This window comes from Lethenteron reissneri, chromosome 36 (genome assembly GCF_015708825.2).
Source record: "Lethenteron reissneri isolate LAM-NWPU_2019-01 chromosome 36, ASM1570882v1, whole genome shotgun sequence".
Classification (NCBI taxonomy): Eukaryota; Metazoa; Chordata; class Hyperoartia; order Petromyzontiformes; family Petromyzontidae; genus Lethenteron; species Lethenteron reissneri.
The window spans coordinates 11,128,271-11,150,092 of NC_083814.1; the positions used below are offsets into that span (position 1 = coordinate 11,128,271).

At 45.1% G+C, this 21,822-nt stretch overlaps 1 protein-coding gene across 1 annotated transcript; it reads left to right on the forward strand.

Annotated features, from left to right (window-relative positions):
• The first annotated feature begins 5,295 nt into the window (after positions 1–5,295).
• On the forward strand, positions 5,296–21,516 carry LOC133351131 (tumor protein p63-regulated gene 1-like protein). Its single transcript, XM_061566103.1, is given in 6 exon segments — positions 5,296–5,969; positions 15,245–15,339; positions 16,617–16,641; positions 16,643–16,794; positions 17,235–17,388; positions 18,466–21,516. Coding segments are annotated over 6 exon segments (924 nt in total). The 5' UTR covers positions 5,296–5,666; the 3' UTR covers positions 18,661–21,516.
• The last annotated feature ends 306 nt before the right edge of the window (positions 21,517–21,822 follow it).

Consider the following 21,822-nt stretch of genomic DNA (forward strand, 5'->3'; position numbering starts at 1 on the left):
GTCCTGTGCGCGTGCGTATTACGCGCGTGGGAGAGTTCATTCGACAGCCTTGTGGGGGTGTCCGTAATTAAAAGTTTATATTTTTTTATTAGCACGCGCCCATAATGTTCGCTAATTTTAAAAAAAAAACAGCTATAATAGATATATTCCACTAATATAAAATTACTACGGTTGGATAACTCTTAAAATAGATTTGTTTATGTTTATCTTAATTGTCTTGCCTTCACCACCCCCCCCCCCTCTTACTTACTTTTGGTCGATGCTAGCTCGTTGACGAAATGGCGACGACTACGCGCATGCGCACTGAGCTCCCCCCGGCACCCATTGTGCTGAGAATTGTAGGCTTCACTTTGAACGTACATTTGTGTAGGCCAAACCTAAAAAAAAAATGTGACTTAAAACTAAATGAATTAAATATTATAAATACAGGAGAGCTTTTTTGTTATACATTACAAATAATTCAGAGGCAATACCGTCCCAGCACATACGACAGTTGCTGTCCCAGCGATAAAGCACATCAACATCAGCAAACTCATCATCATCAGCAGCAATGGACAATCCAATGCTTGATGAATGTTTAGGCATGTAAATGCCACAATCCATGCGGTACCCGACACACATTAACTCATGGCATTGCTCCATCTCTGGCAGTGGATATAATCTCAGGCGTGGTCGCTCTTTTCCATTGCTAATTATAGTACTGAAGTATATTATGTTTCAGTTGCGAGAAACATCACAAGGACGAGTCGCTTGCACTCTTGAGACATCCTTCTGTACAGGACGCTGTGTCAAAAAGACATTAAAAATATATAAGAACCCTTTAAAGAAGGGAACAGCTCGGCAACCACCACCTCACTGCCATCTGCGAGTTTCAAAACAACCATTTACATTCCTGTCAACCCCTCTGCCTCACTTATTACAGACCAATTCAGACTTGATTGGTCTTATACATCTCAACATTAATTCTACAGAGTCCCATCACAAGGGAGAAACACAAACAAAAAAGACTAACTATTAATTAGCCCGTGTTGAAACGGCTGTACGCCATATGGACCTGAAAACTAAATTTCCCTGAACAAGAATACGGGGTAAACCATATGGGTTTGACAGACATGCATTTAGCCAATACTAAATATCTAAATATCTCAAAAGTGTGTGTTGCGACAAGTTAAAGAGAAAGGGATCGCACACGATTCATCATTCATTGTGGCCAATCGGTGACAACTGAAGACAAATCTGTTGTAATTACTGGCGAAACGTCGTCCTGAGATGGTAAATGTAGTGGATTTGCTCTCCAACACACCGGTTAGTGCTGTACTAGTAACAAATTGGCACGTTCTGTTTACGTGACAAACCTTACTAATTGGCTGTGTTGGGTGGTGGCGGGCTTAACGACACATTCATATTTACAACATCTAACCCAAAAAAAACTATTATGGACTACAAACACAGCTGCGGTTGTTAGATGGCACCAAACACTGCCAGGTCAAGCAAGCATTTCTCTGATATGTCAGCTTTGCCATGTCTTTTGCTCGTATTATATCTTGGCGTGTGGCGATTACATCGCGACCAAGGCTCTACAGTTTCACAACATTTTCAGCAAACTGAAGAATTCAGATTTGTTCTAGATTTGAAGTTTTCGTGACTGCAAGAATCCATACTCTTTGGTTTTTTCGGTAAGGTCACGTAGGTGAAAATAAAATAAAATTCAGATTTGCTTGCATCAATTCACAGGCAAGTAAGCTTGGATGCAAAGGAGGGCGACTTTACATTAATTTGCTTCCTTACACTTTCCCAGCGATCTTTTGTTGAGATCACTACGTAATTTGAAAGTCCAATACCTTAAAGCTTACGTTTGATAGGGCCATGCGAATAACCAACGAGTTAATTTCCTCTCGTTATTCTTCTTATCAAAAAATCTTGCGGATAATAGGAGTTTAGACGGACCCTACTACTGCCGTGGGTAATAGGGGCCTCGGATAATATATATGTATTTGTATGGGACTATGGGTAGTCACTGGGACTTGATATTTTCTGTAGGAATGGGGTCGCAACATGACCAGAAGAGTTGAGTTTTACTGGTAGGAACCTCCTGGTTACACCAGCCCACAGGGGATTATTGTGTCCGTCCGTCGTGCAGGGAAGGGCTGGGTGGGGAGGGGCTGGGTGGAGAGGGGCTGGGTGGGGAGGGTGGGGCTGGGTGGGGGGTGGGAGGGGTGGGGCTGGGTGGGGAGGGGCTGGGTGGGGAGGGGCTGGGTAGGGAGGGTGGGGCTGGGTGGGGGATGGGAGGGGTGGGGCTGGGTGGGGAGGGGCTGGGTGTGGAGGGGCTGGGTGGGGAGGGTGGGGAGGGGCTGGGTGGGGTGGGGCTGGGTGGGAGGGGTGGGGCTGGGTGGGGAGGGGCTGGTCACCCCGTGGTGCCCTTATAAAACTCAACGTTTAACCTACTCACGCCGGCTTGTGCCCGCCCTCACTGTCGGGCATATTTGCGGAATACACCACGCCGCCGTTGACCCTGCAGGCTATTGACCGAGCAACCCAACGTTCCTACCAGCTCCCTCCGCAGGAATGTGTTAGTTATGTATTTGTATGGGTAGTCACTGCGACTTGATATTTTCCATAGGCATGGGGTCGCAACAAGATCAGGAGTTGGAAGAGTTGAGTTTTACCCCTAATACCTAATATCGTGGGGTTTTTAAACAGATTCTCAGGTTTCCTCCCACAAGTTAAACTCTGATTCTGCGTGGAGTAGGCCAAAATCCCAATGTACTGTAGGTCCTTCCATAAACGTAAAGATCATTTATTCCATCCACTATGTGGCCCACTACTTGGTAAATGCCCTCCTGCATGCCATGCTGGGCCATGAGAATCATTAAAACAAAATTTCTGTTTTTTTTTTACCCCAGTAAAATGTGTAACAGTCACCTTTAATTGCAGAAGAAAAATCATAAAAACTGTGCAAGATTTGTGAATCAAAATGTACTTTAATTGTAACAATTTACAGCAACACGGGAATACTATTGTTTTAACACCGTACTGTGCAGCGTTGTTAGGGATCATTACGTTGTAAACTGATACAGTCCATAAAATACATGTCCGTTCGTCTCTCCGTATAGTATTAAAATTACATTTCAATTCATTAAGCCTAGGGGCTTTACAAGACAATATTATACAGCATCATGTTTAAACAAGCAAATACTGTCACCGGTTTTGACCTTTTGCATTTGATCAGCATTTCAGGCCTGGAAGATATATTAAATTCCAACACTCAGGAACCGATGAGAAAAGTAAAAATAAAAAAAAACGGGATTTTTATTCATTTCCTTTGGGGAAAACAGCAGCAGAATCACGACAACCTACTCAGTCGAATAAGTTCAGTTCATTTATTAGGTACAGTAATCCCTGTGAGCCATTCGGCTCTTGAATCGGGTGCAACCGCAACAAACAAAAACATGAAGAAGAAACATCTTAAAGTGACTACGCACAACAGAAAAATCCAGGAAAAAACAGCAAAGTCTTCCAGAAAAAGCACCGTATATCAATGCTGTGTGCAAAAATCCCAGTGAGTCAAAGCAAAAATCCCAGTGAGTCAAACAATAACAATTCTGTTTTTTAGGATAACTGTATTAGTCTTTAAAGAACGTAAAGGTACTCGATTTAACGTAACTAGTTTACTACGATTTGACATCTGGAAGAGGCACTGGGTCACTGGTTGTAATTCGTGTTGAACAAGCTTTTAAATTTCGTCTGTGACTTGGCTTCAAACCGATACAGTACTTTCTAATATGAAATAGATCTCTCAAAAAGTAAATTTACTCTGGTAATGAGAGGTTTACATCGTTAACCGCAATGTTCCACAACGCATGAGCGAATTTGATTACTAGATTATATTTTAGTTGTCCAGGAAACCATCTCGGAGATGGGATTGCCCTTGCCAATGATTAATGACAATTAGGGAGAATGTAATTCAGTTCCACGTGTTGTTGGGGGCTTCTTGAGGAACTGAAGTAGCTCCCAGCACGTGGCACGAAACGTCGGACAATGTCAAACAGCACTCGATACACACTCGAAAATACATAGATCTACAAAACACAATATTACAGTATTGTACTATTTTAGGGTGAGTGGAGTTGAGTGGTGGGACATAGATGGGTGGGAAGGTGGCGTTTACAAACACGTTGTATATTTGGCCTGCACCCTCTATTTAAACACAAGGGGTGTTTACACATACACACGTTGTTGTTTGACACACACAAGTTACATACACACACGCTTCAAACACATACACGCAGCACCCACAGGGGCTGTTCTTAAACAAATTCTTACTATCAGGCACACGAGGCTGAATTAACACTCTACACACACTTTCTGCACGTACACATGTTCTGTGCAGAGGCTACACACACACGTTGCAGACACACACACACGTTGACAGACACACACTCATCACACACGTAATGTGCAGAGGCTACACACACACGTTGACAGACACACACCCATCACAAAACTGTGCAGAGGCTACACACACACACGTTGCACAGACACACACACATCACACACGTACTGTGCAGAGGCTACACACACACACGTTGCACAGACACACACCCATCACACACGCAATGTGCAGAGGCTGTACACACACACACACGTTGCACAGACACACACACATCACACACGTACTGTGCAGAGTCGACCTAGAGGAGGCACATCCAGAACCAATTCAGATAATATCATCACTGGTGTTGATTTACGTGAGCGGGAATCGCGAACCCGGGTCTCTCTACCGCTCCCCACATCCAATGCACACACTCACCACTTGTACTCACCATGTGTGTAGCACCCACACACATCCACACAGCTACCCAACCACACACTCACAACGTACACTCACCACGTGTGCAGCACCCACACACATACACACAGCTACCCAACCACACACTCACCACGTGTGCAGCATCCACACACATACACACAGCTACCCAACCACGTACACTCACCACGTACACTCACCACGTGTGCAGCACCCACACACATCCACACAGCTACCCAACCACGTACACTCACCACGTACACTCACCACGTGCTTAGCACACACACACATACACACAGCTACCCAACCACACACCACGTACACTCACCACGTGTGCAGCACCCACACACATCCACACACACACACATCCACACAGCGACCCAACCCGCGCAGGAAGCTGCACCCACGCACGCACGCGCACGGACCGTGGGGTGGGGGGGGGGCGTGCGCGTGCGCGTGGACGACGTGCGCGTGACACACGACGCCACGTGCAACAGAACCCGGAAGATGCACGCGGTGACGTTGGCATCACTCCCCCAACCCCACCACCACCACCAACAACAACAACACCACCACCACCAGCACCACCACCCCAGCTAGGCATTTCTCACTGCGCAGCTGTTCTCTCATCGTCTGCATTGCAGCGTCGTAATAACCTCGCCCAGAGCGCAAGCGAACTAACTCATAGCCAACAACCACTCCACAAACACGTCTCTCACTGCATGCCTAACTTAACACACAGCGTAAACACAGCAATACGTAGTTACACAACGCACCAGCGAGACGGTACATAGCAAGCACACACACACACATCAGCTCACAGAAGAAGCTAGACCACACACACCAGGGGCCATCGGTCATGATGGAACCCGCTGACATGAAGGCGGGCGTCTTGGACGACGTGGCAAAGAGGCAAGCGGACGAGAAGAAGCAACAACAACAGCAGGAACAGAATAAGAAGACGGAGAAGCATGAAGATGGGGAAGAGGTGGCACTCGATAGGGACGACACCCAAGCCGGGCAAGGCGGCGGTGGCTCTCGCCCGCCGGGGCCGGCGGTCGGGGTCACAGCGGCGGTGGGCGGTGGGGCCGACCCGGAGAATGCGGTGATTGATGAGAAGACCGTGCAGGACTACAGGCTTCGTAACTTCTTCGTCTTCAGGGTTGGTTGTCCTCTTGCAAGTTGCGTGTGTTCGATCGCAGTCGTTAATTGCGGTAATTGGTACTCTGTGAGCACGGTGGTCCACGCGTTTGCAGTGGTGCGCACGTGTCGTTAGCTAAAATCAACACATTTGTCAATAAAACTACCTTAAAAGGATATACTGTTATATGCCAGTTGTATACGTAACCTTTTAAGGCTCTGTTATTGACGAATATGGTGAGGATTTGTTTGTATATTTATATAAGGCGATCCATACTTAGACATCCAATCGGTTTCTAATGACACATTAACGTCGACGTAAAGCAAATCTAAAACTTTTATGTTGGACAACGTGTTTCAGCATAGTTTTAACGCTTTGCAACACGCGGTGTTTTTGTTTAAACTCTATTAAGTAATATCGATTTTTAACGGTTGCATCCGCGATAGGCGTACAGGAAGTAGTACGGGACCTAGGCCGCGATGAGACTACGGTGCTCGGATAGCGGCCCTACCGGGCAGGGCGCGCCTCGGCCGGCAGGGCGGAGAGGGCCAACCCCGGTCTCTTTATTGCTTATTTGAGTCCATAAAGTTGTAGGCAACACTTTTGATCAACAAAGCCGTTTTTCTAATAGGATATTTGCCTAATAGCAACTCGACTTTATACTGAAGTTTCTTCTTAATTTGGTTATCTTTACGCGAGTTAAATGTACTGTTTTTCTGGATAAATAATTTAAATGATTAAATACGAAAGTTCAACTGGTGGGTGCCCCTGTGCGGTTGTTGGGTGACATCGGTGGTGTGTTTGTATTAAATACCAACATTGTGGTGTTAAGTACAAAATACCGAATGTGTCATTAACACTACATTGTAACACAAGCATGCACTGTATACTGTGGGGCAAGCTGTTAACAGCCGCTCAGTCGTGTTGTAGGATTGTGCCGTATAATGAAATAACCACAAATTAGGCAACGTAACAGGAACCATCTGACACATCTTCCTAATTATTTTATTCTTTCGGTAAAGTCACGTAGGTGAAAAAAATCTAAAATAAATACAAGTAAATTGTGATTTAATTTACTTTTATTTATTTTTCATCCTACGTGACTTTACCGAAAGAACCGAAGAGTATGGATCATTGTAGTCACGAAAACTTCAAATCTAGAATGACATCTTCCTAATGCTGTACTTTAAGACGAATTAGTCGTGTCATTTTGAAGGGAATTATATAGAATGGTTCTGGACAGGGTGGCTTATTAATGGATTAAGTCACTCACGATAAATGGAATGCACCACCCCTACACCGTGGTTACTTTATGAACATTTCCATTTCTACTAATCCAAAAAAAGCAAGCAAAATATTTATATCTGAATTGCTGTAATACCCAAGCTATATGCCACTTGATCATGCTCGTGATTACCCACGCCTTTAAAGTGTCTGACTTGTAACCCAAGTTGAACCTCGACTTTTATTCACACATTGTTTGATGAATTTGTTCAGTTGTGTTGTTACTTATATTGACATAGCTATCGCTATGCTACCTCTCATCATACTTGTTACAATACAGTCGTATATTTAACCCTGCCTCTAACCATGGCAACACATCATCAGCCCTACCCATAACGTGTAACTTTAGCTTCATGTACATCTCACCCTTGCCACATCCATAACGGATATTCGTAACTTTACCACTCCTTCCGACATAATTATATCCAAAACGAGTTGGTTGAGTTTTATTCGTTGTTCATTATTGTGCAACACTGCCAGCGCATTATGACTAAATAAATACGTTTTTTTAAGCAACGCGATCACTAACCCTACATATAGCCAAAGTTTTCCCTAATCCTACCTGCAAAGTTATTCTTAACCCTACCTCTAACCATAACTACTCTTAACCATACTAATAGCAAACAGCTTTTGCCAACTTTCACCAGAACTATCCCTCACCCTAACTTTAGCCATAACTAGCTTCTCACCACAGGTAACATTAACCCTACCACGAACCATAGCTATTCCAAACCCTTATACTACCACTAGCATTGACAAAACACAACCCCTAAATAAACCTTTTAATATAACCCTTACCGTTATCGGTTCATCATATGCTCAACCCCATCTCAAGCCCTCGGCTGTGTTTACATTAATCGCACAATAAAGGACAGAATTCGTTTTTCTCTCCCCTTTGTTCACTTTAAAAGTTTGTTTAGTCGCAACCGTGCTGGCGAGGTCGTTATTTAGGTGTGGCTTGTGTTTGGGAAGCCAACATTTAAAGTTCTGGCCCCCAATGTGTTTTTAGCAACCAAACCCACAGCCTCACAAGAGACTCATTGCTTCATCGCGTCTGCCGCTGTGTATGTCGTGGCCGTAATACCGTCATCGTAAGCGCCCATCCGTATAATGTGATGTGATCATACTTAATTACTTTCCTTGGTTTTCTGGACAAGCTGTAATCACAAGATTCATTTGCGTGAGTTTTGCCTGCTTTGACCCAAACGTTGTGTGCTTTCTTGCATGTGAAAGGAAACCATGGTTCCTGTAGAAACCCACAATGACATTCTACTACACTGGTAGTAGGATACCACTGCATAGGTCGTGGTCTTCTGGCTGTCCTCGTTACAAATGCCACGACAGTGCTTCATTGCCCCATGGCCGACACCAGTGATGGATTATCTGAACTGGTCCTGAGCCTCCCCTAGGTCGACTCGGCCTCGAATGAGTACAAATGCGGTCGGGCGTGCTGTTGGCCACTCACCCCCTTGTGTGCTGTGCCAGCCTTCATCGGTGCTCGCTAACAGCACTTGCCCGAACAGTCTATTAAGGCTATATGGGGGATCTTTGTGTTGTCTTTTTGTATAACACATGCTCTAACACAATACGTTATCCACCAATCCCACTTCCAAGATGCTGGATTACAAATGTGCATCAACGCCACCACCACACTCAAAACATGTCTCTTAATAATTATCTTTTGTATGTTTTCTATCCACTTACCGATCTTATCTGCACTCTACAATGCATATTGTGCAATGCAGTTTGGATATAGTCCATGCTATTTACTCTCTTAATATCCTCTTATCTCTAATCCTATTCCAGTACTACACTGACAAATCCATTCCATTTAGTTAACGAGCACTTGATGAGATGGCTTTATTTTTTCCCCTCCCAACTGCATTGTTGCATATACTGGACTGCCTTCATCCTGCCGATATTCCAATGTCGTTTTGCATGCCCAGTGTTAAATAGGTAGAGCCAGCAGGTGAATGACAATGTCTGCCCTCCATAATACAGTTTTTTTTGGGTTAAATCTGATTTTAAATAACAATATAATTGAAAATATGGATTTGCTCTCCAACACACCGGTGTGCTGCACTAGTAACGAATTGGCATGTTCTGTTTACGTGACAAACCTTACTAGTTGGCTGTGTCGGGTCTTGGCGGGTTTAACGACATATTTACGGTGATTTAACCCAAAATAAACTGTTATGGATGATACAGGTAGGAACAACAGGTTCCACACTACCCGCCAGGGATTATTTGTCTGTCTTTCATGCATATTTGTCTGTCGTGCACGAATGCGCTGTCCAACCAAGTTCCTACCTGCCCACTCCGAAGGAACGTGTTATTGGTCGCGAAAGCCTACGTGTTAAAATGTCTGCCTTGATCATGTCATATTTCAGAAGATAAGCCGGGTTAAGCCTGGTAAGTTATTGGATGTTGTTGTTGGGAGGGTTGGGTTTTGAGATGGCTGTATTGTGACTCCCCTCTTACACATGGTGTTTCTCCAGTGTCATTAATTGCATTGGTTAAACATTCCAATGCAAGGACCCCTTCTAAAAAATGTAATGCAAGATTGAGTGTCAAAGATAGCCTTGAGACTAAGCAACCCTCTCCTGGGTAAAGCAGTCGAGGAAGAAAACATCACCGGTGTCGGTCGTATGTTCAAAAACGACCCTGACGATGCCTGCATTATATTTGGGGTTTGAGTGTTCTCTCTCCCCATGGTGATTGCATTGACATAACATAGTTTTATTAACCAAAGTTGTTTATTTATTAAATTCTAGAACTCATAAATATGTATGATCTCTTTTGCAGACGAGACCTGGCACGTTTGCAAAAGTATGATGCTTCATGAGTTAGTCACGTGTGGTGGGATAAAAGTATGGATACTTCCACCCCTTTCAAAACGTCAGGCCATCATGAAAGAGTGGAGGCCCGTCCCCCGCTGCAGGCGTGAGAAAGCCATTGCAGAGCTGCACGCTTGTCTTACCTTATGATGCCTCCCGATCTCGTGATTTTGTTTTTGTGTTGCAACATTTGCAGTGCTTACATAAACTCAAACCTGTGGGGTCTGAACAACGATGTCGCAATTCGACGAGGTGGAGTATGCTGTGAACAGCAATCGGCAGGCAGGTTGTGGGTGACATCACCCCCCCACAACGCCCACTTATCAGTCACGCAGTCCACAGGATCATTAAAATAATATATAGTGACAGCTTCCAGGGCTAGTTTGAATAGTGCCAGGACACTCTTTAAATAGTCGTGGTTGAAGTTAAACACGTGTGGTGTCACTTAAGCAAATTTAGCTGCCCACAAGTTTCACCTACTTTGATGAATAGCAAACATGATTTACAGTAAATTTAACAGTAAGCCTTCGTGACCGATAGGATTTGCGATTGATTTTTATTTATTCTTTGGTTCTTTCGGTTAAGTCACGTCTAAAGATAGACGTGACTTAACCGAAAGAACCAAAGAATAATTCCTGCAGTCACGAAAGCTCCATAATTAAGATTGATTTTTATTTCCGGCTGCGTAATTTTACTGACCTGATCTGACACAAAACCAATAAAACATCAGGATTTACAGCACAACTATTCGAATCCCATGCTGGTATTGGAAGAACTGTGGTGTGGATCCTATTACCGATGTTCGTACGCACATTTCACTGCTCTTGCACGCGTGAAGAAGCATGGATAAGCCCAAATGGGTCAAGGTGCAGCCTTGCTATTTCTTACTCATTCCACTGATTGTGGAAGGGCCTCCAGTAGGTGTGACAATATCCCAGTGACACATCCGAATGAGGCAATAAATATGCAATGTTTCTGTTAGTCATGTCATAAGATAACCAAATGCCCATTCAGAACTCTTGCTAGAAAGTGCACCACTGTGTCAGAGAATGGCCTCTGCTTCTGAAGCCGTTTCTCACTAGGCCTCATATTATTCACGACGTTCTCATTATTTCTATGCCCTGCAAGGAGCGTTGGCCACATGGCAAACACACCAAATTGTTTTAACTCTCAATTCTAGAATAAACACAATAAAGGAAAATAATTATTTATTATGATGGTAATTTTTGTACATCAACTGGTTCTACTTGAGAACCTAGTTTAATACACGAGGTGTTGCCCAAATTTAATTAAAAGCCTTCAGCAATGCTGGATTATATCTCTGACATGGCATTAGCACCCTGAGCCACCTGGCCAATTGCTAAGTAAAGGATAATTTTTAATTCTTAACGCCAGAACAAGTCGAACAAAGGCCAAATCTTATATTTCATATTCTTTCTGCAGGCGTTGGTGACCTGGCTGACATTACAACTTGTTGCACCTGAAAACCTGAATTATATCACTGGGTTTAAACCCAGAACCTCGGCAGTGATCTTGGTGTTTTATCCTGGTATTGAATGGCTGCATCATTAACACATTCCTGCGGACAGAGCTGGTAGGAACGTTGGGTTGCTCGGTCAATGGCCAGGGTCAACAGCGGAGTGGTGTATTCCGCAAATATGCCCGACTGTGAGGGCGGGCACAAGCCGGCGTGAGTAGGTTAAACGTTGAGTTTTATAAGGGCACCACGGGGTGACCAGCCCCTCTCCACCCAGCCCCACCCGCCCCACCCAGCCCCACCCTCCCCACCCAGCCCCTCCCCACCCTCCCCATCCAGCCCCTCCCCACCCAGCCCCTCCCTGCACGACGGACACAACAATCCCCTGTGGGCTGGTGTAACCAGGAGGTTCCTACCAGTATTATTATTAATGGCTGCACCATTATTAACTTGAAAGTCTGGGCTAGATTAATCGAGTGAAGTCTCTAACAATATCTGCCTTGCTGTAGTGGAGGCACAAGTTGTCGAATTAAGGATGGATTTCATAAACATTTGTTGTGTAGACAAAGCGCCCAGTCAGACAGTGAAGACACCCGACACTCCCAAGTGTGTGTCTAATGGGGGGCACTTGTAAGGGGATGCTGTTCCATGCACATCGCCCCATGCATGTCAACCGCCAAGGACAATGCCAAGGATACAGCCATCAATGCATTACCATTCGGCAAGCGGCCTATATTTGCCCGTAACATTGAAACTAATTATTTAGAGATGCTACGTTGGCACTGGTGCACGGTCCAATTAACAAACAACACTACCTTAAAAGGAAACATAAAAGATGACGTTTCTAGCAATGACCCTTCTTCATAGCACAAGTACATATACATTTCCCTCGCGCACATTCCATGGCTGTGGCTCTCCGATGTGTTTTTGGGCTGTATCGCGTGTTGTTCAGCCTGTCCAACGATTCGCTCCGTGCGCTGGGGGGAGCTTCTTCAGTCTTCACGTTTCACTCCGCGAAATGTCCGATTGGAGCTTCGGTACTCGGCACGTGGCGCGAAACGTCGGCCATCACGCCGAACAACACTCGGCACGACTCGAGAACACATTGCAGAGCTGTGCAACACAACCGTACAAAACTACGCAGTCGAGGCGCACTTGCTGCCCACGATTTTTCCACCCAGCCGGGCCGCTTTTCATCTAAATTCTTGAACCTGTTGATGAGTCTTAATTGAGGAGCTGTCGCATCAACAATAGTGCATATAAATGGACCCCCCCCATTAGTGGGGGTTTCATTTTAGATGGTTTGTGTCATACGATATTTTATTTCTGTTCCTCAAGATGTTGTGCATGGGAGGTTCGGTATAAATAATAAATGATAATTATTTGCGACTCTTCTTGTCCTGCTATCGTTTACAATACAATTTGGATTTATTACGATTTAAATAAAAACTCTTTTTACAATGGCAACTTTCTCATCGAATCTTGGAAGCTAAGCAGGCTTGGGCCTAGTAAGCTTTTGGATGGGTGACCACCAGGGCTTGCCAGGTGTTGTAGGCTTTGGCTGTGAGGTGTTCGCAGCAGTTGGCAGTGCTGAATGTCTCCACCTCGTGTGTCTGGTCTTGAATCGTGAGGCTCGGTGAGGCTTTCCTGGATAAATAATTGATAGTGTTTAGGCCGCAGCATTGGTAGGAAATCAATAGTGGTCGTCAACAAGGCGCCGACATTACTCCAGGGTCGATTATAATATGAGGGAATGGTTCTTGCCATAGGAGCATGGAATTAACACCACTAGTTATGGACCACAAACCGACACAATGCATCACCTAATACAAATACGAGCATGTAACAATTCATCCCCTGAGCAGTTTAATTATTGTCATGGTTCACGGTTGTGGTTTGATTCAAGAAGCATCATTTTAATCTCGTTTGGAAATATATATTTTTCCATTTGTTCTGCCTCATTTGTCCAGCAGGCGCACATGCCAAGCTTACATTATCTTAACCAATGAATTGTTTGCTCGCCCAATTATTGGTGCATGTCGGGTACTTGTGTGTGACCTATGTGGCACCGTGGAAACGTAATACACACGTGCCCCTCCTTGAGAATGTGTGCGGTGGCTGTGGTGACTCGGAGCGAGGACCACACTTTTAATCTGTAAATGCAGTGTAACCCACCAGGGCAAACACGATTTGCATGTACTGTACTCCAAAATCGGGCATCGGCAATGCCACGCTCATGCTTGGGAAATTCGTGCGCTGGGAGGCGATGGTCTTGCACTGTGAATGTAAAGTTTGGTGTAGCAGTGGTGTGTGCAATACTTTTTGTTCCAATTCTAACACCTTCTGTAAAACAGTCACGAAACACTCTCTCGCACCTCAGATTAGCAAGGTTGGCCACGTACGGTGCGAAAGAAGCGCATAGGTACATGCATAAACCCCTCAGACATAACGGTTTGTGCAGGATGGTATCAAATTAAAATAATTACACGCGGAAAAGCTCATTTATGGACAAGAGGCAAGATTGTGACCATGGGATCGGTCTTCTCATTCATGTCTTGCATGTCACATCACCAAACAGCCGCTTGTTTACGCCAGGAGGGATTATTCACATCAAGCCCCTGAGGTACAAGGCAGCAATAGGCAGTGATGGCTAAACTGTGGGGATGATTCATAACAAGGATGAAAACCGTAATACAGTCAACTCATTGTCCTGCGACTGTTCAAAATGAATTTGGCCATATTCTTGACTCGCTTTAGCTGGAAGGTCTAAAACAAGGCTGTGTGCATTATACACGCAGTATGGTGATGACACGTCGCGTGATAGTGCCACCTGACATGACGGGACGACCGATGCTACGATCTCAATCGAGCTTTAGGCTGTCCATAAATCACCGGTGTGCAATGCATGTATGTGCTCCTGCGTATCATACGTCAGTTACTATCAATTGTTAAGTTATCGCGATATGTTGACCTAATTGTGCGTGTGTAAGAATCGATGTTTACGATCTGTGTATTTTGTGCAATTGTGTGTAATTGTATGTATGTTGGACTTTGCACCGTACGAAGCCAACCACGATTCGTAGGTGACCCCTGCAGCCACTAGTGGCCGCTACATTCACCAGTGTTAAAATAATAAATTATTGATTCGAATCGGGAGAGTTAATGGAATCACTAGGCAGGAGTGTTGGTTCTTCCCTATTGTATACATCTAGTATGTTATATATAATGCAACTTGATCTCTTTATAGCTTATATTTGTCTTCATTCGTGTACAGCACAGTGTTTCCATCAGAGGTTTTTTGGGTTAGATCACGTAAATATTCGTGTGTCGTTAAACCCGCCACTACCCGACACAACCAATTAGTAAGGTTTGTCAATTAAACAAAACATGCCAATCCGTTACTAGTTCAGCACACCGTTGTGTGTTGGAGAGCAAACTCACAACATTGATCATTTGAGTGACGTTTCACCGGTAATTACAACCAGCCTCGTCAGGCGACAGCCAGATTTGTTAATAAGCCTATGTGTTAATTTTGGTCGCGAAAGCCTCCGTGTTAAATCACGGTGTTTGTAACTCAGCACGTTATATAACAATAATAACATGTACTCTGTCGTAAAGAATATTTTAAAAGTTTCAAATGTTGTAGATTAATATATTCACGAAACATACGTTTGGGTTGCTTTTTGTCTACTTCGCAGCCTGGAGCATTCGAGCAAGCAGTGAACGACATCAAAGTATCCGTCTTGCACACCGTGGATGACGGGGAGATACAAAGCGTCTGGCTCCTGGCAGAGTGAGTTCAACACCAGACTTCACTTTAGCTCCCCTGCTTTCTTTTCCACTGCACAACTGACCCATGCCAGGGCCGTACTAACGCCGGCCCCGGCGTGGCTTCAGAGGTCCTCGGGTTGTTTTTCTACTGCAGATGCCGAGCCGTACCTCTAATGTCACGCACAATGTATGTGTGTCTATTGAACTTTTTTAGCACCGTACGTAGCCAACCGCGCTAATCAGAGGTGCGTGGGAAGGGCAACAAACTAACACACAATAAGCAGTTTTAAAGAAATGAGTTTTCAATCTAGACGACTTAAAAGTGCATATTTCCAGTGGCTTCCTAATATCGGAAAGAAGAGCGTTCCAGACGGCCTCAGAAGCGCATTCAAAACGCGCAATGCGGTAACAGTATTTTTTCGATGGCTAACCAAAAGCCGCCACTGCGAGAATGACCGCAGTTTGCGTTTATATTCCTTGACGAGATCGTCAAGGTATTGTGGTTCAAAATGTGAGTGATGACAGCTTCACACGCTCAAATTTGCTAACGCACGCAACTTGACTAAAATCGTGAATCCTATCCCTGGCCTAACTTGACCATGAACCAGATGCAGATGTCTTGTGAGGCCAGAGTTTCCCTGGTTTGGATTTGGCTCGGCTCACAGTACGGGTGGAAAACCAACAACCGTACGGTGGAAAACCACCCGTACTGTGAGGGTCCCGATGCTGGTGAGGCTCTGATGTGTCGGTGGAAACGGAGTTTCTCTTCGTCCTCACCACTGTCCACTTTGGGCTTGGCGCAATGTACATTTTCACAGTACGATTCGTTATCGAGGTTCGCGATCGGACAATTATCATAATGTCAGTTTCCAATAACTTTGTACGTGCATTTTTATCGTATTGTACTGGTGCTTTGCTGCACCTCCATGAATAAAGACTTACTTTGAAGTCCTTTAACTGCAAATTACTCAACATAGTCGATTAATCATTACCATTTCTATAATCAGTAATGCTTATAATGCATATTCTGTTACGAAAGAAACGTGCCGATAAAAAAAGTGATAATGGCTAAGCCCTTGGCAAATGCGATGTCACTTGCCATGGGCTAGCCCGCAATGACATCATGTATCACGCTTCAAGTGTGCACCTCCGCTCCCGACGACGTCATTGCGCGTGATGTCATTACTATCGCACATTAATGACTAACGTGGACAAACTCATATCGCCGAGCATTTGCAGAAATCCAAAGCGTTCGCAGATTTTTCTTCCGTTTAAGATGTTTTTGTTCTGCACCTGCAGGGTGGACCACTGGAACAACGAGCGCTGAGCGGATCGTGTGCCTGTCCGAGCGCTCTCTGCTCATCGTCAAGTACGACTTCGTGACGCTGCGCTGCGAGAGTGCACGGCGCGTGCCGCTCAACTTCATCGACACCATCTCGTTCGGAGAGTTCGCCTTCCCACCCAAGTCCCTGCTCAAGTAGGTGGCGCTCGCTCAACTCACTCGTTCACCCCAAAACTTAATCGCTCGCCCCAACACTCGGTCGCTCGCATTGAACACCAGACTGTTCGCTCGCTCACCCCAATGCTCGATCCCCCGCCCCAACGCTCAAGCGTTCACTCACTCGCTCTTTCCAACATTGGATGCAGCCAGCCATTGGATGCAGCCAGCAATGAAGAAGACAGTTGAGCAATGCTTCCCATGAGCAGAACACCTGGCCACCTGGGCCTGTCCCATCGCCTCCTGCCAGCGCTTCCATGACACTTCACGTGTCCGGAGAATACTCCCTTACCCTGACAAAAACAACGGCATGGTGACGTCACCGCCATTTAGTGGCGAATGGCAGTTGATGTGCATGTATATATGTTTATATATTTGCGTACATGTGTGCGTATGTGCTTTTACTCTCACGATTGTAGCCGAGAGGGCCACGGATTACGTGTGCACTGGGACAAGCTCCGCGAGCCGACTTTCCTGTCCCGCTGGAACCCGTGGTCAACGGAGCTGCCCTACACAACCTTCACGCACCACATCATGGCCCACGCCGATCCCAACATGGCTCCTGTCTGCCAGGTAATGTCCAGCTGACGACGGACTGCGGGTTGCGCATGGGATCCCGATGGAAGGCGTTCTGTCCAGAAAGCTTCGAGAACACCGACCAGACTGTAGACCGCACAGCAGTGAACCATCGTGACCAAATCAGAAATTTCAGCAGAGGCATGGAAGCCATCCATCGCGCATCAACGGAAGCCGTTTTGTAGCGAACTCATCTGTATACAGGAGAAGCTGGATGCGAGCACAACAGTTCTGATATTAGCAACTCGGCAACTCATCCGTATGTGACACAGGTGGGGTGAAAGGCACCTTCTGATGGAAGCGCACTTTGGATATGAGCACAGCTGGCCTTGCTCATATAGATAGGAGCACAGCCAGCCAGATGCTTGTATCCAATTTATACTGTGTACTCTTCATAGACACACGCAAGTTGAATATTAATTCTACAACTAGGGCTAGGACATTACAGTGTAATCATGGGTTATGTTTAATATACACAAGTACTGTATGTTTTCAAAGGCTGTCAAATATTAGCCAGCAGTTCAAACTGCACGGTTGAAATGTTTTGGCAGAAATTCTTCTGACGATGTCATCGTCACAAAGCTAAACATGCAGAGTTTAAAAGTGGTATTCGCTCGAATCGAAAATTACAAAGATTGCTTGGCTTAACACTAACATGATCACAGAGGATTTTGCACTGGTATAATGTTTATAATGCAGAGCGAACTGTGAAATAATCACTTACTGGCAGGCCCTCCACGTCTAGATGTCATTAATGCATTAGCTCTCCATGTCTGTCCGTCCATATATATAACATGTAAAATCAAAGTCTAGACCAAAACTTGGTGACAGAAACCAGGAAAAAAAGGACAATTTACAAAATGCTTTTGCACATGACAACTCCCCGTTACTGGCTGTTGCTAATTAAATGCTTTCCGCCAACAAACGAATATTGGGGAAAGTATTCCATAAAATCCACACTTATGCAGAATTATTCTTCCTTGTTAGTGCTGACCACAGCAGTGATCTTACACACTTGCATGTTTTCTGTTCCCTCTCTGCATCACACTCCCCACGTGGTGCACACGTGCTCAGCTGGAGAAATTCCGCGAGGCGCTGATCGAGGCTACCAAGCGAGCTCACACAGCCAACCCCATCCCAGGTCGTGCCAACGGTGTGCTCGTGCTAGAAAAGCCGGTGCTTATCGAGGCAGTTGTGGGCCTCATGTCGACCATCAACAACCAGAGCCGCCTCGGCTACTGCCTGGCACGTGGCAGCGTGGGCTTTTAAGGCTGGCGGATTGGCTGGGATGCGGCCGCCCCTTCCGTGCTTGCTCCTGGATCTCCACCTGTCCTGGTTTCCCAAGATTGTCCTCGTTATACAAGGTGCCTGTCCTGGGGAAATCTGCACATCTTCCCAGGACACAAACACCCCTTTTCCACTGGCACATCAGGGCTGTGTCATTCGACGCGTTGATGAGGCAGGCCATTGCGGCTGAGGAAGCGCCAGGTTGCTTTTCGCCTGCAGAAGCAGAGCTGTGTCCCTGACGTAACACACAATGTGTGATGTTGTGCCACAGTCCTCGGTGTACCATTAATGGCACACGCAATTAACACATTATTAGCCCAGGCTCTGCTTAGCCCCAAGCAAGATGCTGTTGTCTTGAGGCCAGTTTCAGCATTTGGTTCTAGGCTCAGCCTGGTAAATGGCCAATGGAAAACCACCCATACTGCCATGGCTTGGATGTGCCAGTGGAAATGGGGTATTAAAGGCTCAGTTTGTGAATTACGTAACAAATCACCACTTGAGACAATGAATTTGTGTATTTTTCCCCTCTTGAGAGGTATTCTTCTTGCCATGTCCCTGATTTTTTGTACTTCATTAGGTGGCAACCCTAGCACGTGTGCAACACATATGGGTGTCAATACACATTACTGGGTGGGTAGGTGGGATCACCACTCTACAGATTAGCACCTTGCCAATAGTCTGAATGTTTACCATTTTCTCATAACCTCCCTGTTGTGATGTCTAGATTTACCGACGCGAACTGAAAAATGACCTTTGGGAAAAACAGTGCAAATCACTTGCAAATGTTGCATTGCAGAACTAATTTGTACAAGGTTTTACTCATACAAGACTACAGTTATATGAAGGGCGAGGGGGGGGGGGGCTTTGATTAAATCAATGGTGTAGCTACACTGGGGTCCTATGAGACAGGTCCCAGGCAATGAGGGGAAATTAGATGGGCACCCCACCACCCATTACATTCCTTTAGGCAAGGTCCCTATGCCACCCACGGTACACCACTGGGTGGCTGAAGATATGGGTTTTAGAGATTGCTGAAGTGAAGCCATTGCATCTGGTGGTGGGTCTATCAGTGTATGGTACACTCTGGACCTGCCAATAACTTACCAGCAGTGTCAAGTTCGACCTCTGTGGAGGCAGCTGGTGAAGGATGCTCCTGGGCAGTTGGAGGCAGATGCCTTCCACCAAGGGAGGGCAGAGTGGTACTTACAAGATGAGCAGAGTGACTAAAAACAGTTAGCATAGTAGGGGGCACAGATGGTGCATTGGCCAGTCAACCCATGGCACCTAAAGTGCATATAGCCTGGCACAAGCAGCGTGGTGACATCCCCCCCACTTTGTGGCAAATGACAGTTGTTGGTACTGTGGAATACTCACATGCCCCATCTCACCAATGCAGGCCCTCATGGACCCAGGTCGATCTCACTTTTACAACAAATTGCTGAAGCTTTGTATTAAGGTGTTGCATGTAAAAAAATGCTTTCTTGTCTTGTAAAGTGGCCAATTCCATGCCACGTGGCCTTAAATTCTCTTAGTGCTTTAGTTTTTTTTGCCAAATAAAGTTGGTCACAGGGCCTAGTGGGCTGGACAGGAGAAGCCTTTGAGAGTGTGCCTTTTAGTTACCCACTTGACACTTAATCTTTCACCTATATTTCTCCACTTTTAATTTAAGGTAAAAATCTACCTGCAATTTCACACTTGTACTTTTTGGGTTTTGAAGACATTCTGAACAGATGGGTTGGTATTAAAAGCTTTGTTAGTCACAAATAATGAAAGGGTAATCATGCAAGTATTGTTAAGAGCTGTGGTTGGATGTTTTTAAATGCCGATTGTTTAATTTGTTTGCAAATCAAAGTAGTTAACTGTACTTGGTAGATGTTCCACAGCTTGTTATAGTGTCCTTAATTTCCCTGTAAATTTGGTGTATTTAAAAAAATCGTGTTTGAGTTAATGTCTTTATTACAAATTCCCCACCTGCCACACCCATATTGTATTTACCATCTTAAAGCTTATGTAAAACAAGTGTATAACTTTAGCATAGGTTATGTTAAGATGTATCAATTTATCTTGGAGATACAGGCATCAGGCTGCAGGTGTGCAAACAAAATGGTTTCAGCAAGTGCATTGTGCTGTGAAGCTAGCATGGAGTGTTAGTCCACCTGTCGCCCGGATTCTGGCACAGAAACCAGTCCTGGATATCTCCAAAGATACTCAACCAGCATCAAAGTATGCTTAAAAATAACCCTGTTCATCCAGTAGTAAGTTTACAATGGGCAAGTATGTTGCATGCAGTTGGCACTATTCCATTGTAACCATTAAGTATCTAACAAGATCGCAATGGTTCTTGAAAGATCTAAACTATTACATTTGTTAATGGGGCAGCTCGTTACCTAGCCAAAAAGGTGGCATTGCATTTAAAACTCGTGCTGCCGCCACCACCTATTAAGTGGGTCCAAGACAGTGAGTGGTCTGAGAAGTAATATCCTTGCATTAAAATCAGTGGGTGGCAATTAGCCCATGTGTGGGCCCAGCTCACTTGGAAGGGATCAATTATTGATTCAATATACACTTCCATGGGCCATCCTCCAAAAACAAAGGGTTGCACTGCTGTGAAAGTTCCAAATAGCTAGTTTCTCTTGACATACGATGTCAGGATAAGTTTAGGGGGGGGGGGGGGGGTACCAAAAGAACCCAATAATCACTCTGGGCTGCTGGATACTGCGGGTGTTATACCAATGCCTACACTTGGTGTTTTATGTGCACTATGGGGAGTGTTCTTTGCAGCCAAACATTGCACGAGTTGTACCTATTTTACAAACAATAAATTGAAATGTAATTGCATGGCTGTCTGTTCAACTGTAAAAAAGGCAAAGGAAGCCATCACAGCACGACTTGAAATGAAGCAGATCCAAGGGTGCAATATAAACCACTTAAGTGTCCAGCACGGACCTGCGTTTTCAGTTGGCTATTTGCAAAGCAACGCCAGAATAGGTATGCTTTGCTGGCCTTCAGACATGAATCTGGCTCGACAGCCCAAGCAGTGTCAGTCTTAACATCTTTGTCCATTGCGTGGCATGTTAGCAGCACTGCTTTGTGTTAAAAAATAAAACAAGATAGTCGTCACTTTCGGAATTTATTCAAGAACAT